This window comes from Salvelinus fontinalis, chromosome 9, assembly GCF_029448725.1.
Source record: "Salvelinus fontinalis isolate EN_2023a chromosome 9, ASM2944872v1, whole genome shotgun sequence".
In the NCBI taxonomy this organism is placed as follows: domain Eukaryota; kingdom Metazoa; phylum Chordata; class Actinopteri; order Salmoniformes; family Salmonidae; genus Salvelinus; species Salvelinus fontinalis.
In genome coordinates, this window is record NC_074673.1 from 43354712 (window position 1) to 43372056 (window position 17345).

General features: G+C 42.5%; 1 protein-coding gene across 1 annotated transcript; it reads left to right on the forward strand.

The window, feature by feature from the left end:
- Positions 1-178: 178 nt before the first annotated feature.
- Positions 179-15467, forward strand: appl2 (adaptor protein, phosphotyrosine interaction, PH domain and leucine zipper containing 2). The gene is made up of 20 exons (XM_055934524.1): positions 179-317; positions 6114-6212; positions 6395-6454; positions 6738-6809; positions 7765-7852; positions 7987-8028; positions 8126-8184; positions 8820-8966; positions 9185-9420; positions 10328-10516; positions 10633-10675; positions 10894-10950; positions 12807-12901; positions 13042-13197; positions 13305-13357; positions 13457-13631; positions 13743-13779; positions 14066-14221; positions 14338-14385; positions 14483-15467. Exons 1-20 carry the CDS (start codon positions 264-266, stop codon positions 14612-14614), a joined length of 1998 nt encoding a protein of 665 aa, XP_055790499.1. The 5' UTR covers positions 179-263; the 3' UTR covers positions 14615-15467.
- Positions 15468-17345: the final 1878 nt, after the last annotated feature.

The window sequence follows — 17345 nt, forward strand, 5'->3', positions numbered from 1 at the left end:
GCCTTTGAACTGAATTTTTTTTTTACGGTCACTATTGTGACTGATGGGATTAAATAGGTTAACTGACTAACCTAGTTAAATAAAGGTTAAATAAAAAAAATAAAAAATAAAATATGGAATTTAGCTAAAAGACCTCTCACTGTTCGCTAAAGGACCGCCTACAAAATGCTAATTTACGTGTCACCCACATCCGCACAAAGCTCTCTGGGAAAGAGAGTCCACTCGCTAAATAATTCAAGCCTGTTCTCTTCGCTGTGAACAAGATGCCGGGCGTCCATAAATTGCTTTTAGAGGAGGCTTTGCAGGACAGTCCTCAGGTAGGTCTATACTATTTAATGTTATGTGCTGTTATTGAGAGGAATGGTATTGCAGGAGATGCCAAATTGGGCAATCCGGCTCCACTGTTGTAGGCTATAGTACTCTAATCGACGATGAATGACAGCTTTGAATTGCCTCATTCTTATAGTAATGTACCCTATTCCACTCATTGGCTATGTATCCGATACAAAGTTGATACAATGTGTCACAAGTCGTAATTGTTATCAGGAACAAATCCCGCCTCTAATTTGCATATTGCTCGAGATTCGAGAAGGGCTTTCCCTGTCTAGTCTTGAGCAGTATCGTGATGAGTCGCGCATCGCCCAATTAGTAGGTCGGATGTTGATAAAGTCTGCGTCAAAACATCGATTAGTTGTTTATTATGACAGTCACTGTCTTCTTTGGACTATTTTGGGGTGCGATTGACATGGATTATTTGTTTGACAACATAATTGTTCATATCTGTTGGTTCTGAAAACACTCCGATTCGGGCCTATTTTACGGGCTGTGGGAGGGGTTTTTGAGTATTAGAATCCATTGGAATTGGTCAATAGGCTAACCGACCCAACTATGGGACTTAATGGACTGCACATGTGGAATATTTTTTTTTAAGGCACTGACTAAACCTAATCGTCCTCAGTTGCTTTGATGGTGTGGAGATGCAATCCAGTTAATCGGTTTAGTTTACTGTTTAAATAACACTCTTAATAATGCTTACTGTAATACTACTTAATATCAGTTAGGTTGAGTATTCTTGATATCGTTCACTTGCAGACACAACCAAATGTAGGCTACATTTCTTTAGCCTAGGCTACTTCACTGGCACTTATGCTACAATAGGCAGTGTCAGAAAAATCTAGCATACATGAAATCACATTATCTGGTCGTCTTCATTATGTATGTAGCTTATGGCTGGCTCCTCTGAGTTTGATAAAAATTCAACATATGCCTGGGGTTTCTGTCTAGCTCTGCATAGTTCAGCATAGTTCTTCCTCTTCAAATCAAGGAATCAATTTGAGTGAGTCACTCTAAATCCAGGGACTAGAACATGTCAAGACGCACATCTGCATTGCATTACTGTGGCGATTTAAAAATGTAATGCAGATGCATCTGATAGTAATACAGACTATGCCTCCAAAATGGTGTGTAAATATGAACCTATACACAAGATAAGGATGTGTTCCTCTTTGCTGCATCCATACCAGTTTAGGGACAGATTGATATGTACTGGGGAGGAGGGGCTGGTCCAACTCACATGACCCTACCCATGTACTGTACAATAAATTGAACACTCAAAATGTTTACGACCAAAAATAACAACTGTAGTGACCCTGTGTCTATAAACGTGGATATCAACTTTGCATCTTCAGCATGCTTTTCTGGCCCAGTCGATGCCACGCAGGGCTATGAGCCAGAAGGTTGAGGGTTCACCAACCACCACAGACGAGCTCACTCTCCCTGCCTGTTTCATTACACTACAATCAGAGCTGGCTGCAGACAATGATCAGCTAGAGGGAAATAACATTTTCAACATTATGATGCCATATTTATAATTATATATAATATATGCAACAAATTTTCCACCAAGAGGTTTCTGTGCCAATGCACTACACTACATAAACAAAGCATACTGACTTTGAGCACTTCACCATCATGGTTTGTGTTTTCAACACCACAATAAATAGACAATGTCAATCTCAACAAACAGAAAATACATCCCTCCCTAACTTGTATGCTTACCCAGTATCAAAGGCTTGGCTTGACAATCTCCGATAGTCATAAATGTTGTTGGTGTTTTGTAACAAGGTTTCATTAATTATTTGCTGCATTGATTGGATTGATTGATTTTATTTTATTGGTCAGTGGAAAAATAAATAAATACAGATTTACACCAATCCTTGAATACAATTACATAGATAGAGACAAAAAATGCTCAACCTCCAGATGAGTATGAGGGGGGAGTTTAAGTACAATTCTTACAAGCTTGTTTTGCTAAGGGCTTATTCTTTAGATGTTTGGGGCTGCTGGTGAACCATGATGTGCAGGCATAATCAAAGTGACACTGGATTAGCACACTTGCCAGAGTCTTTAGGGTGTCTATAGCTAGGTTTACATCCAATTGGTGACAGATTTTCATGTGAATATTCAACAATAGTTCTAAAAACCTCACGGTCTACCTCACGGATCAGCTGTCAAATTTGAGCAATAAATGTATCCGTGCATTGCATGCAAAGGCTTAGGTGTCCACTGTATGATATTTATATATTCAGTACCAGTCAAAAGTTTAGACACTCATTCAAGGATTTTTCTTTATTTTTACTATTTTCTACATTGTGGAATAATAATGAAATAACACATGAAATAACACATGGAATCATGTAGCAACCAAAAAAGTATTGGTCAAATATCCCTTATACAGCCTGGAGGTGTGTTGGGTCATTGTCCTGTTGAAAAACGAATTAAAGTCCCACTAAGTGCAAACCAGATGGGATGGTGTATCGCTGCAGAATGCTGTGGAAGCCATGCTGGTTAAGTGTGCCTTGAATTCTAAATAAATCACAGACATTGTCACAAACAGAGCACCCCCACACCATCACACCTCCTCCTCCATGCTTCACGGTGGGAACCACACATGCGGAGATCATCCGTTCACCTACTCTGCATCTCACAAAGACAAAGTGGTTGGAACCAAAAATATAAAATTTGGACTCATCAGACCAAAGGACAAACTTCAAACGGCCTAATGTCCACTGCTCATGTTTCTTGTCCCAAGCAAGTCTCTTCTTATTGGTGTACTTTCATAGTGGTTTCTTTGCAGCAATTCAACCATGAAAGACTGATTCACGCAGTCTCCTCTGAACAGTTGATGTTGAGATGCGTCTGTTACTTGAACTCTGTGAAGCATTTATTTGGGCTGCAATTTCTGAGACTGGTAACTCTAATGAACGTATCCTCTGCAGCAGAGGTAACTCTGGGTATTCCATTCCTGTTGCGGTCCTCATGAGAGCAGGTTCATCATAGCGTTTGATGGTTTTTGCGACTGCACAAAATTCTTGACATTTTCCGGATTGACTGACCTTCATGTCTGAAAGTAATGATGGACTGTCATTTCTCTTTGTTTATTTGAGCTGTTCTCGCCATAATATGGACTTGGTATTTTACCAAATAGGGCTATTTTCTGTATACCACCCCTGCTTTGTTACAACAACGGATTGGCTCAAACGCATTAAAAAGGAAAGAAATTCCACAAATGTACTTTTAACAAGGCACACCTGTTAATTGAAATGCATTCCAGGTGACTACCTCATGAAGCTGGTTGAGAGAATGCCAAGAGAGCTGTCATCAAGGCAAAGGGTGGCTAATTTGAAGAATCTCAAATATAAAATATATATATATATTTTTTCTTTGGTTAGTACATGATTCCATATGTGTTATTTCATAGTTTTGATGTCTTCACTATTATTCTAAAATGTAGAAAATAGTCAAAATAAAGAAAAATCCTTGAATGAGTAGGTGTGTCTAAACATTTGACTGGTACTGTACATACATACATACAGGAAGAGAAGCTTAGGCCTAACCCCAGAGCGACAGAACATGGTGGCATGCTATGACACACTGACATGCATTTATTTTTGTCAGATGGCTTCTCCTATACTAATACAGAAGGAGGGTAATTTTCAATCCGAAAATACAGTTGAGGTTGGAAGTTTACATACACCTTAGCCAAATACACTTAAACTCAGTTTTTCACAATTTCTGACATTTAATCCTAGTAAAAATTCCTTGTCTTAGGTCAGTTAGGAACACCACTTTATTTTAAGAATGTGAAATGTTAGAATAATAGTAGAGAGAATTATTTATTTCAGATTGTATTTTTTTTCATCACATTCCCAGTGGGTCAGAAGTTTACATACACTCAATTAGTATTTGGTAGCATTGCCTTAAAATTGTTTAACTTGGGTCAAACGTTTCAGGTTGCCTTGCACAAGCTTCCCACAATAAGTTGGGTAAATTTTGGCCCATTCCTTCTGACAGAGCTGGTGTAACCAAGTCAGGTTTGTAGGCCTTCTTGCTCACACACGCTTTTTCAGTTCTACCCACAAATTTTCTATAGGATTGAGGTCAGGGCTTTGTGATGGCCACTCCAATACCTTGACTTTGGTGTCCTTAAGCCATTTTGCCACAACTTTGGAAGTATGCTTGGGGTCATTGTCCATTTGGAAGACCCATTTGCGACCAAGCTTTAACTTCCTGACGGATGTTTTGAGATGTGGATATTATTGAAGCAACATCATTTCCATCCTCATGATGCCATCTATTTTGTGAAGTTCACCAGTCCCTCCTGCAGCAAAGCACCCCCACAACATGATGGTGCCACCCCTGTGCTTCACGGTTGGGATGGTGTTCTTCGGCTTGCAAGCATCCCCCTTTTTCCTCCAAACATAACAATGGTCATTATGGCCAAACTGTTCTATTTTTGTTTCATCAGACCAGAGGACATTTCTCAAAAAAGTACGATCTTCGTTCCCATGTGCAGTTGCAAACCGTAGTCTGGCTTTTTATGGTGGTTTTGGAGCATTGGCTTCTTCCTTGCTGAGCGGCCTTTCAGGTTATGTCGATATTGGACTCGTTTTACTGTGGATATAGATACTTTTGTACCTGTTTCCTCCAGCATCTCCACAATGTCCTTTGCTGTTGTACTGCGATTGATTTGCACTTTTCGCACCAAAGTACGTTCATCTCTAGGAGACAGAACACATCTCCTTCCTGAGAGGTATGACGGCTGCGTGGTCCCATGGTGTTTATACTTGCGTACTATTGTATGTACAGATGAGCGTGGTACCTTCAGGCGTTTTGGAAATTGCTCCCAAGGATGAACCAGACTTGTGGAGGTCTACAATTGTTTTTCTGAGGTCTTGGCTGATTTTTCCATGATGTCAAGCAAAGAGGCACTGGGTTTGAAGGTAGGCTTTGAAATAGATCCACAGGTACACCTCCAATTGACTCAAATTATGTCAATTAGCCTATCAGAAGCTTCTAAAGCCATGACATCCTTTTCTGGAATTTTCCAAGCTGTTTCAACTTAGTGTATGTAAACTTCTGACCCACTGGAATTGTGATACAATGAATTATAAATTAAATAATCTGTCTGTAAACAATTGTTGGAAAAATTACTTGTGTCATGAACAAAGTAGATAGTTTAGTTTGTTCAACAAGAAATTTGTGGAGTGGTTGAAAAACGAGTTTTAATGACTCCAACCTAAGTGGATGTGAACTTCCGACTTCAACTGTATTGTATAAAGATATCTATCAAGTTCAACTGTCGCAGTCAATTGGAGCGCCGGGGCGCACTGCCTTCATATCATAGGTCTGCAGTAGCTAAAGCTTAATAATAGCCACACCAAACCAAACCTTCATAAAGGTGTCTAAACTTTATCAGGGTAATATCAAAAGTAAGTATAACCATTGTTTATAGGGAAAATACGAGCAGAAGAGTGAATGTAAACCAGGGGGAAAATGCACAACCCTCCCGTGCCCCCGAAAAAAAACGTACTACCCCCCCCTATTTTGGACCACCCCTCCCCCCTTTACATTTCGATCTGTTCCTTACCACACCACACCTTTTATCGAAACAATTACAGGTTAATAACAGGTGAACAATCAGGCTAAAGGTCTTAAAAGCCAGACAATTAGGCTTATAACAGTGCCTGCCTGCCTGTTGATTCTATTGTCATTCTCAGTCTGCCTGGCTGTCAATGATCATATATTTCAGTATGTCCCTCTGTCTGCTTCAGACTCGCTCCTTGCTCAGTGTGTTTGAGGAAGATGCAGGAACACTCACAGACTACACCAACCAGCTGCTTCAGTCTATGCAGAGGGTGTATGGAGCCCAGGTAACACACACACACGAACAAAAGCCTGTGTCCAATCCAATTTGAAGAGTCATAGATTTTATTTTGGAGAGCATACTATAGCTTAGTTTGCATGATGTGTGCCGTTTCTGATAGTTAGTTTCCTGTAAGAGGGGTCATCCAGGGGATAAACTGCTAATAACATCACTTCCTGTGTTCGTCAGAGTGAGATGGGATTGGCTACAGAACAGCTGTCCAGACAGCTACTGGAATATGAGAAGCAAGTAAGTATTTTCCTACTGAGAATATTGGACAACACTCATGCGCTTAACTGCAGTGTATTGTGATGCAACCTGCTGCCTAAAGTTATTTCAGAAAACACAAAACTCTGCATTCTACCATTTGGATTTATAAGCATATTGGCCCTTTTACAGGAGAAGGCAACATGTCAGCACTGATGAGAATTGTGTATTTTTAACGTAATAGCCTCAAGTGTATTACTCTTTGGAATGTGCTAGAGGAAGTGCTTTTTGGAATGTTTAAGTCACTGTCTTTTTTTCCCTCCAGAATTTTGCCCTTGGTAAAGGTGATGAGGAGGTGATCAGCACACTGCAGCAATTTGCCAAAACTGTGGGGGAGGTGAGGCTCATGCATCAGTGCGCGTGTGTTACTGTGTTTGTGCTACTGTGTTTGTGCGCATATAGGGGATGAATTGCATGTATATTGGGGTGCAACAGTCTTGGAATCTATGGAGGTAAGAAGAAAACCAAAATTTGATATACCAAAAATAACCTGTCACATTTGTATAAATCGGGAGTTGAATAAAAGGTTTTCCCTTATCATTACAATGAACACATTTCATCATTGGAGCTTTGATAAATTCTCTGTAGAGGCTATGGGGCGCAGGCTGCCAGGATGAGAGGTGGACAGGTGGAGGTGTAGCCAGATAGAATCACTCTGGCTGGCCTGGAGGTGTAGTCTAGTGGTGGGACTGTTTGGACGGATGGACTGAGCAGCAGGGGGCCTTGCTAGCCTGTGGTGGAGTGGCATTAGAGCAGCCACAAAGAAATGAGGTCATTGTTTGCCCTTCTAGCCCAACAACTCGTGCCTAGAGCATACATCCATCTCCCTGCAGGTTATACCTAATCCTGCTCTGACCTTTGTTCCACAGTCCACAATAAACTGAAGAGGTTTTAGGTTTTCCACAGTGTTTACTTGATAGATTATTTTGCATTTCTGAATTTGGCTTCTTTAAAGATCACTCACATTTAATTAATCTGTTAGTAACTAAATGCACCAACCAGTCCAGGTCGAGGATAGCCGCATAGGGTATTATGCTTAATATTGATAACAAATTACAGGATTAAATTAATCTGCAGACCAAGAAAATGTGTTTTGGCTGGCTCTCAAATTGCAGAATGGAGATTGATCACCACATTCTGATCAGTCATTTTAATTAACTGTTTTTGAACTCATTTTTGAACCACAATCAATCATCCCCTGCTGTTTTCAGGGATTACAGGAGAGCCGAGGGTGCCTCTGGGTAATTTAGTTTTGGTGTAAGGCTGAGTGTGTCTGTCTCTGTTCTACCCAGCTGAACACACTACACTCAGAGCTGGCCTCTCAGATGGCTGACAGAATGATTTCCCCCATGATCCAGTTCAGAGAGAAAGACCTTACAGGTAGACACAATTTACAAACATCTGCTTATCAGCCTGTTGCTTTCACACATTTTTGAATACAATTTCCGTGTGTTTGATGCAGACTTTTTGCGTTGTCGTGGTTTTTGACACTGAGTCTCTATTTGACTTCTCAGAGATAAGTACTTTAAGAGAAGTATTTGGCATCGCCTCTGATGGTATGTAAGTTCCAGCATTTGATATGATTTTGTTTCGGAGTTGTTACAACACAGCAGCTGATCGTCAGACTCATGTCTACAACCTTCCCGTTCACAGAGCACGAGGCTGCCATGGTCAAGTACAGCAGACTGCCCAAGAAGAAGGAGAATGAGAAGGTAGTGATGGGGACTGATGTGTACTAGCCAAACCTCTAACAGTATAACAATGCACTGGAAGTGTCTGTAGGCTTGGATGAGATCTTTAAGGGTCAGGGCCCTCAGCGAAGCTCACAAAATAATTTTAGACCTAAGCCACCCCCTGTACCCAGACTTTGAACTACTACCCCCCCCCCCCCCCCCCCCCCCCCCCCCACCTAGGAAAAACAGAACTAGATAATAATTTGTGTCAGGTGTTAGATCCCTTCTAAACAGCTTGGGCTAATGTTCCTATCAACCCAGTAAGGCCAGCAGGCTAGTCTCTTCTTATTGCAACGTAACTGTTATGAATGTTTTGTCAATTTGTTTTCTACTGTATTTAAATGCCACTTTAAACATGTACATGATACTGCAACAAAATTCCCCCATGGGGACAACAAAGTCAGTAAAGCTGGTACTATTAGATGACATGTACTACTGTATAACTGCCTCATAATAGTTGAGAGTTCATGACATACTTCAGTTGAGGTGATGTTGCTCTATTTAGCTCTCCCACTGATTAACTGGGTATTTGGGTTAGTAATTACTTGCGTGCTTGTGAGCGCATATGCTTGTGTGTGTGTTTGTGTCTCACGAACTACTGTGTTGTGGTGCAGGTGAAGGCAGAGTTGGTGGGGGAGGTGGCCTACTCCAGGAGGAAGCAACACCAGGCCTCCATGCAGTATTACTGTGCCCTCAATGCCCTGCAGTACCGCAAGAGAGTAGCTATGCTGGAGCCCATGCTAGGATACACACAGGCCCAGGTACAACCACCATAGTCAATACAAACACACACCCAAACCCCTACTACAAGTAGTAAACCAGTCATTAAACCAATATCAACACAGACTTTATTCCTACCTCAAGTCAACTACATTATGTAAATAAACCAGGATAGCACACATTGCTGTGGTCCCACAGCAAGTCAGAACTGGAGAAGCAATGAATGCTCAGATGTCTTCTGTCTTTGTGTCCCTCTCAGATCCATTTCTATAAGAAAGGCATGGATCTAGTCTCCAAGAAAATGGACAGCTTCCTGGTGTCAGTGTCCAGCATGACACAAAGTATCCAGGCTCAGTTGGACTCGGAGGCTGAGGCCATGCGTCTGACCCAGCGAGAGCTGCTCTCCATGGAGGATACTGTGTACATGCCCGACCGTGACCCCGTCCCAGTCAACCGCACGCTTATACAGAAGGCAGGCTATCTCAATATCAGGAAGTAAGGATAACTTTGCTTTCATTGTTTCAAGGGTGTTTTCTTAAAATGTGTCTACCATGTATCTGATGTCTCTTCTCCTTGTTTCAGATCTTTCTGGTATTCATGGGTCTTTTTTATTATTCCCTATCAAAGGAAACTTTAGTTGCACCTGTTTTAATCCATTACACTCCAATAAAAATGTGTCTCAATGTTACACTCATTGTACTTCAGAGAACATAATTTGTTTGTCAGCCCTGGCTGTCAGCTACAATTCTAGTTACATATAAGAAGGTAGAATTGCAGAACCAACATTGTGCTTTAGTAAAGGCAGGCAAGTAGCCTAGCGGTTAAGAGCATTGGGACTGTAACCGAAAGATTGCTGATTCAAATCCCCGAGCCGACTAGGTGACAAATCTGTCGCTGTGCCCTTGAGCAAGGCACTTAACCCTAATTGCTCCTGTAATCACTCTGGATAAGAGCGTCTGTTAAATGACTAAAATGTCAAATTACATTAAAATGCCAGAGCTGTCAGATGCAGTCTTTTCCTCATATACTTTGCCAGTCTTTGACAAATGTCTGCAGCACAAAAGAAAAGGTTCTGCAGAAAGCAATTTTATTTAATGACACATCCGTGTCATCTGAGTCATCCATACATAATTGTAGAGAAGTTTCTTGATTTGACTTCTCAGCACTTTCTGAGTGCTTTTGCTGTAGATTTCCAATTTTAGGTCCATTCGTTGAGTCATGGAGACGGCAGCTGCTCCAAATCTGTGACCTGGGTCGTATTCACTAGGAACAAAACGGAAGCAAACGGGTCAAAACGGCAGGAGGGACTGCCTGAACGCTTGTTCTCGTTTTCAAAAGTTTTTTCTACTTTTTGCTATGGTGTACACTAATGAATACGGTCCTGTCCTGCTTTCCCTCACAGTAAGACGGGCCTGGTGACAACAGCCTGGGACCGCCTTTACTTCTTTACCCAGGGAGGGAACCTCATGTGCCAGCCACGAGGGGCTGTGGCAGGGGGCATGGTGCTGGACCTGGATAACAGCTCCGTCATGGCCGTAGAGTGCGAGGACAGACGCTACTGTTTTCAGATCACCTCCCCCTCCGGTAAAACGTACGCTAAACCTTCACTGAACCTCCCCAAGACCATGGTCCAACACAGAGTTGTGAGAATAAGTTGTATTGTCCTACAAAACAATGTGCTTTAATTTTGTTCTTGTGATGTTGCAGGTCAATGATTCTACAAGCAGAGAGCAAAAAGGAATACGAGGAAGTATGTATCATATCAGTCAAATCTTTTGTATCTGTTTGTTTTCTAGGCTTCTTTCATCCATGTGTTAAAAGCCATTGCTACACATTCAATCATGTTCGTTTTTCTGGCCTGCTTGTCACAAGCAGAGGAACTATTTGAAATCTCTGATGTTTGTTGAGAGATGGCTGTCAAATACGGCCAATACTAGTCTAATACTAACTTCTGTTTTTTCTCCCCAGTGGATTTGCACTTTGAACAACATTTCCAGACAGATCTACCTGACTGACAACCCTGAGGTAAAGTGCATATTATATACCACCTCTAGAACCAGCTGGTTATAACGATACTTATCAACTAAAATGAAGTAGGGGTAAATCAGTCATTTTTCCTAGCACTTAAAAGCAGTTGTGATGAATAATCAATACTATGTAGGATCTTAATTTGATCACCCTGTCACAGGAGAACTTTCCTGCAACGCAGGACATTTTAAACGTGTAGTGTATTTGAGGTTTTAAAAGGCTTCTGAAGTTTGTAATTTCCACTTTGACATTTCAGACTTAATTTTCCTACACAAATGTCCATGAATTATAATCTACATAATTCACATTTCCTGTTACTGCAGGATTATTTTCCTTCTGTATCAAACTCTCACATCTATCTGTATGTTGTGATAAGGCGAAGACACACCCTTTTGTTTTTAAACCAAGCCCATTCTGAGTAGCAACAGGGCAATGTGATTTCTGTGGGCACAGTGATCGACTGATAGAGGACAGGATGTTTCCAGCTCCAGAGTCCGGTCTGGTCTTGTTTTTAGCACATTTCCTGATTGTTTTAGAGATGATACTGTAGCTCCCATGAGATATGTCTGAACTGTGATTTTAGTGTTTTATGACACAGACCTAGTCTTATCTAATGACCCTGAGGAGTCCACATTATCAGAGGCTGCTACTTCCACCCAGTTGAACTTCCACCCATTCTCCCTGCACATAGCAACACAGACAATCTGTCTATACGGTGGTGTGTACGCATGCTTACGTGTGTGTGCACCAGTGGGTTCTGCGTGTTTGGATGTGTGCTTTGCCATAATTTGTATACATTAACAAATGCATCGTCTGTTCTTTTGCTTCCTCTCTGCCCTCATGACTCCCTAGTGCCCCTCTGTAATTTGTTGGCTTCTTATTACGTTTGGAATATTCTAAATCTGGCACAAATCAGACTAGGAAGTATGATGCAAACAACTGGTGGGTCAGTGTAAGGTCAAGTACTGCTTCCAATTGATACTTTTGATAGGCCTATATGGTGTACATAGCCTGTTATGTATTATGAATGTCTGATATACAGTACCAGTCAAGTTTGAACACACATACTCATTCAAGGTTTTTCTTTATTTTTACTATTTTCTACATTGTAGAATAATAGTGAAGACATCAAATCTATGAAATAACACCTATAGAATCATGTAGTAAGCAAAAAAGGGTTAATATTTTATTTGAGATTCTTGAAAGTAGCCACCCTTTGCCTTGATGACAGCTTTGCACACTCTTGGCATTCTCTCAACATTTCATTCTGAGTGGAATGGACTCTGCAAGGTGTCAAGCGTTCCACAGGGATGCTGGCCCATGTTGACTCATGCGTCCTACAGGTGTGTCAATTTGACTGGACTATTCTTGATACACACAGGAAACTGTTGAGCGTGAAAAACCCAACAGTGTTGCAGTTCTTGACACAAACCTGTGCGATAGGCACATAGAACAGAGTGTGGTATTAAGGCACTTAAAAATGTTGTCTTGTCCATTCACTTTCTGAATGTCACACACACACACAATACGTCTCAAAGCTTAAAAATCCTTCTTTAACCTGTCTCCTCCCCTTCATCTACACTGATTGAAGTGAATTTAACAAGTGACATCAATAAGGGATCATAGCTTTTACCTGGTCAGTCTGTCATGGAAAGAGCAGGTGTTCTTAATGTTTTGTATACTCGGTGTATTTGATCAGACGTCTGCTGTGCCTGCCTCAACCTATGTTTTCAATAGAATTAGCCAAACTACACCCTTTTGTGGCATCATGTCTTACTCACAGAGCATAATGTTAGGAATGTTATCATTATTACAGTGTAATGACAGAAGCTGCACCCTGTTCCCCTCTTTAGGCAGTGGCCATCAGACTGAACCAGACAGCCATTCAGGCGGTCACGCCCATCACCAGCTTTGAGAGGAGAGGAGAGGGCTCGCCCAACCCAGACAGGTTAGCCTCTCATGTAGAGGAAACACCGTGTTTTTCCTGGAAAATAAAGAGTATCGGCATGTGTTATTTCAGGAATTCTGATCGTGTACTTATACAAAAAAAATCTCTCTTTTTCACTCACTCGTCCTCTCCCTCTGCAGGGCTAAGCCAGGTGGGGTGAAGTCCTCTATCAGTAAGTCCCAGAAGAGCTCCAGTGCTCCAGTGGCAGAGGACCTTATAGTTCCAGGGACACCCATCCAGTTTGACATCATGCTGCCTGCCTCGGAGTTCCAGGACCAGAACCGGGTTGGAGGGAGGTAAAACCGAAACCATAGGGGCTGGTGTGTCAGAACCATTTCCTATTTGCTGATGTGTCCAATAATAGCTCTACCAGGTTGAATAGTTTACATTTCCTCCCTGACAGGCGTACAAACCCATTCGGAGAAACAGATGACGACTGCTCCCCTGAAAGCGATGGTAGGAGTGTCTCCAGTCCAGTTTTCATTGGTGCCATACTCTTGTGCACTACATATCCCATGATCCTCTCTGTCTCCTGATGCGTGTGCGTGTCTGCAGACTCCCTGCTGCAGCAGGTGTTTGCGGTGCGGTTCCTGGGCTCCATGGCGGTGCGTTCGGGACAAACCCAGGAAGTGATCTATGAGGCCATGAGACAGGTGCTGGCGGCTCGAGCCATCCATAACATCTTCAGAACCACAGAGTCCCATCTCATGGTCACCAGCAGCTGTCTCAGGTACAAACACAGGGCAGACAGGAGGCCCATGAAGTGCCTAGGGAGCTTAACATTGCCAATATGCATTGGCTCTGCTTGCTATGTTGAGAAATTGTGTTTCCTTTACGACAGGTTGATTGACCCCCGGACACAAGTCACAAGAATCAGTGTAAGTTCCATGGAAATCTTACTTAGTTGACGCTGATCACTGTAGGTTGGTGGCACCTTAATTGGGGAGGAGGGAACGTGGTAATGGCACGAGTGGAATGGTATTAAACACATGGTTTGATGCCGCTCCGTTCCAGCCATTATTATGAGCCGTTCTCCCCTCAGCAGCCTCCACTGACTCTGATAGTAATCTATGTAATGAATGTGTATTGTCTGTTACCTAGTGCTTCATTCCTGGTGATAGCAGTAGGTATTCAGTATGAACGAATTCCTTCCTCCCCCCTCAGTTCCAGCTACAGGAGGTGACCCAGTTTGCGGCCCACCAGGAGAACGGCAGGCTGATGGGCTTCGTGGTTGAGGGGCGAGACTGGAGCGAGGGGACCGAGGAGGGAGAGCCCTCCTTTAGTGCGTTTGTCTTCGAGAGCAACACGGAGGGAGAGAAGGTAAGTATCATAAAACACATTCATGTGCTGCATTCATTATGTGGGTTTACATGTTGTTTACTTGCCGTGGGTTAGTCAGTTTCAAAGTGTAATTCGTGTCATATCTTTATTCACAGATATGTTACACGATAAGCTTGGGGAAGGATATTATAGAAGCAAAGAAGGTTAGTTTTAAAATCTACATTTTGAATTCTCAATCTAACCCTATGTTTGGTATTTCTATGCATCTGAATCTCACTCTCTCTCTCTGTGTGTGTGTAGGACCCAGAGGCTCTAGCTCAGCTGATGAAAAACATGCCTCTGACCAACGATGGCAAGTTCCTCCTGCTGGACAGCGAGACGGGTGACACGGCTAACGGAGGAGCACCGGATGAGGAGGAGTCTGAGGCCTAGCCATGCCTCATAGTACCAGGACCAGGGGAGAGCGAGTCAGAGGTTCTCCCACAAAACGCCTCCTCACGTGGGGTTGCGATGTTCTCATGAGCCCTTCCCCCTGGCTCTAGTCTGGTACCTGTTGACCAGGAAACCCCCCTGGGTTTATATGGTGTATCTCTCTCATGACCACTGAAGTGATGTACAGTTACTTATACAAAAGGGACAATGTTTAGGTTGACTATTTCATCCCTTTATTTTCCCTGGTGGAATTAATATCCTCAGCCATCCTGTCAGTTTAAATCCCTTTCTCCAGCATGAATAGGTTTACATTTCATAGCTTTGAGTTTAGTGGTACTATTGTGTTAATAATGCTGCAGTATAATATTGTGTAGAGATGGCTGGCTATGATGACTTACATGTAGGTCTTGTCAGCAGCACTTCATATCACATTTATACTGTACATCTTTCATTCCAACGAGACCATAATGCACTTCCAAGGTTTCTATTTAATCAAAGGCTTGATGTCTGTAGCAGAATGCACTGACTTCAGATATTATCCGGCAACATTTATGAAGTAAGGTTTTAATCCGAATGAAGGAAGGACAGGTGAAGGTACTGTATAGTCAGAATTTTGGCGTACCATGTGACGCTAAACTCCCATTCCTTGTTGTCTGGGAGGCAGCGATAATGAAGAACGTGACAATGAACCAACCATATGTGTCTTCGAACAGTGGGCATGGTGGCATAGAAGCCTGTTTGGGAGTATGAATGAGTCATGGTAGGGCAGAAACCATACAGTAAGATGATAGGCACATTGTCCCGTCCATTTCCTTAATGCTATTTTGTATTTTATAAACCACTACCTATAGAATCTGCTTGTAGCTTTTTTTTGTGGCAACATTCCTTACTAGTCGGTCTTCGGATGGTACTTGGTGTGAAATATTTGTCAAATGTTTTTTCAACAACCTTTGCAAAGTGAATATGACCTATATGTCAAACATTGAAGACTGCATAGAAGTCTGTTATTTTCTGAATCGGTATAACATGAGTGATGCAATGCATGAATTATTTTATGATGTGCTTCCAGTGGGAAGATGTCTAGACTGTCTGCCTTTGGCACTGAACCAAAATCAGATACAGAATATGACTTGTTCCATTAACCGACCGCAAGTAAGCAGAATGCCTACCATTCACCAATAGAGGAATGCTAATCTAAACAAGACTAAGGCCTAGATTCAAATCGGATCAAGCGTTAACCGGCGATAGCAGACAGCTGCATAGCGGATGTTTTGGAGGTGGAACTGCGTTAGTTCCGTCAAATCGGTGAGCAGCTGCTCTTGCGATCACTGAGGGGGATTTGATTAATCTCGCCCGGCACCTGTGTAGGTTTGTTTTTCACCGCCAGGGCATGAGCCAGGTGGCCCGTTCAAAGCCCACGGCGAAGTTGGCTCAAAACAAAAGTGATGTAATTAAGCACGTGGAGTAATGAGTAGGATTCTGTGTTCACATGCAAAAGTGATTGATTTTGATAAAAAGCCTTATCTGCCTTCCCAATGAAAACTAGTTTAAAAATTCAAACATTTTATGGAAAAGGGACGTATGTTTCTGGACGATGCACCAAAAAGTAAATGCATCAAAAGTAAGTCATGTTGCCTTGTTGACAACATGACAGAGCGGTGCAGCTTACTGTTTGATTTGAGAAGGACTCTCCTCCCTCACTGCTTTAGCCCGTTTACGTCACAGGCCATAGACCTGTGCCCCGCGGCTCAACATAGACGAATCCGGCTATTTTCACAAAGCCACACCCGCCCCACTCGATTAGAAGTTCAGAACAAGAAAGTGTAGGCTATAAAGAAATAATTACACCCAAATTGAAAATCATTCAACTAAATAATGTGAATTTCTAATCAGCCTAATAAACAAGGCTGCGTGGGATTTATTTAATGCGACTGCGTGCAGCCAGTGGCAATGTCCACTGTGGGTATAATGCCAGGAGCTGCTTATGGATTTGACAGCTCTTACAGCCGACACCGCAAAAACAACCGCTATGTTGATGTCGGCTAAAGCCGATCTGATTGAAGAGACTTAAGGGCTTGTAAACTCTGCAAAAAAATAAACATCCTCACTGTCAACTGCGTTTATTTTCAGCAAACTTGACGTGAAAATATTTGTATGAACATAAGATTCAACAACTGAGACAAACCTGAAAAAGTTCCACAGAAATGGAATAATGTGTCCCTGAACAAAGGGGTGGTCAAAATCAAGTCAATGCAGCTGGTGGCCACACCAGATACTAAGTACTGCAGTGCAATCTCCTCCGTTCTTGCTGTGAGATGTTACCCCACTCTTCCACCAAGTCACCTGCAAGTTCCCGGACATTTCTGGGGGGAATGGCCCTAGCCCTCACCCTCCGATCCAACAGGTCCCAAACGTGCTCAATGGGTTTGAGATCCGGGCTCTTCGCTGGCCATGGCAGAACACTGACATTTCTGTCTTGCAGGAAATCACGCACAGAACGAGCAGTATGGCTGGTGGCATTGTCATGCTGGAGGGTCATGTCAGGATGAGCCTGCAGGAAGGGTACCACATGAGGGAGGAGGATGTCTTCCCTGAAACACACAGTGTTGAGATTGCCTGCAATGACAACAAGCTCAGTCCGATGATGCTGTGACACACCGCCCCAGACCATGACGGACCCACCACCTCCAAATCGATCCCGCTCCAGAGTACAGGCCTCGGTGTAACGCTC

Coding starts and splice junctions, on each gene's coding strand:
- appl2 (XM_055934524.1), top strand. CDS start 264: ATGCCGGGCGTCCATAAATTGCTTTTAGAGGAGGCTTTGCAGGACAGT. Junction 6,810..7,764: donor TTGCCAAAACTGTGGGGGAG/GTGAGGCTCATG, acceptor TGTTCTACCCAG/CTGAACACACTACACTCAGA. Junction 13,358..13,456: donor CTGCTCCCCTGAAAGCGATG/GTAGGAGTGTCT, acceptor GCGTGTCTGCAG/ACTCCCTGCTGCAGCAGGTG.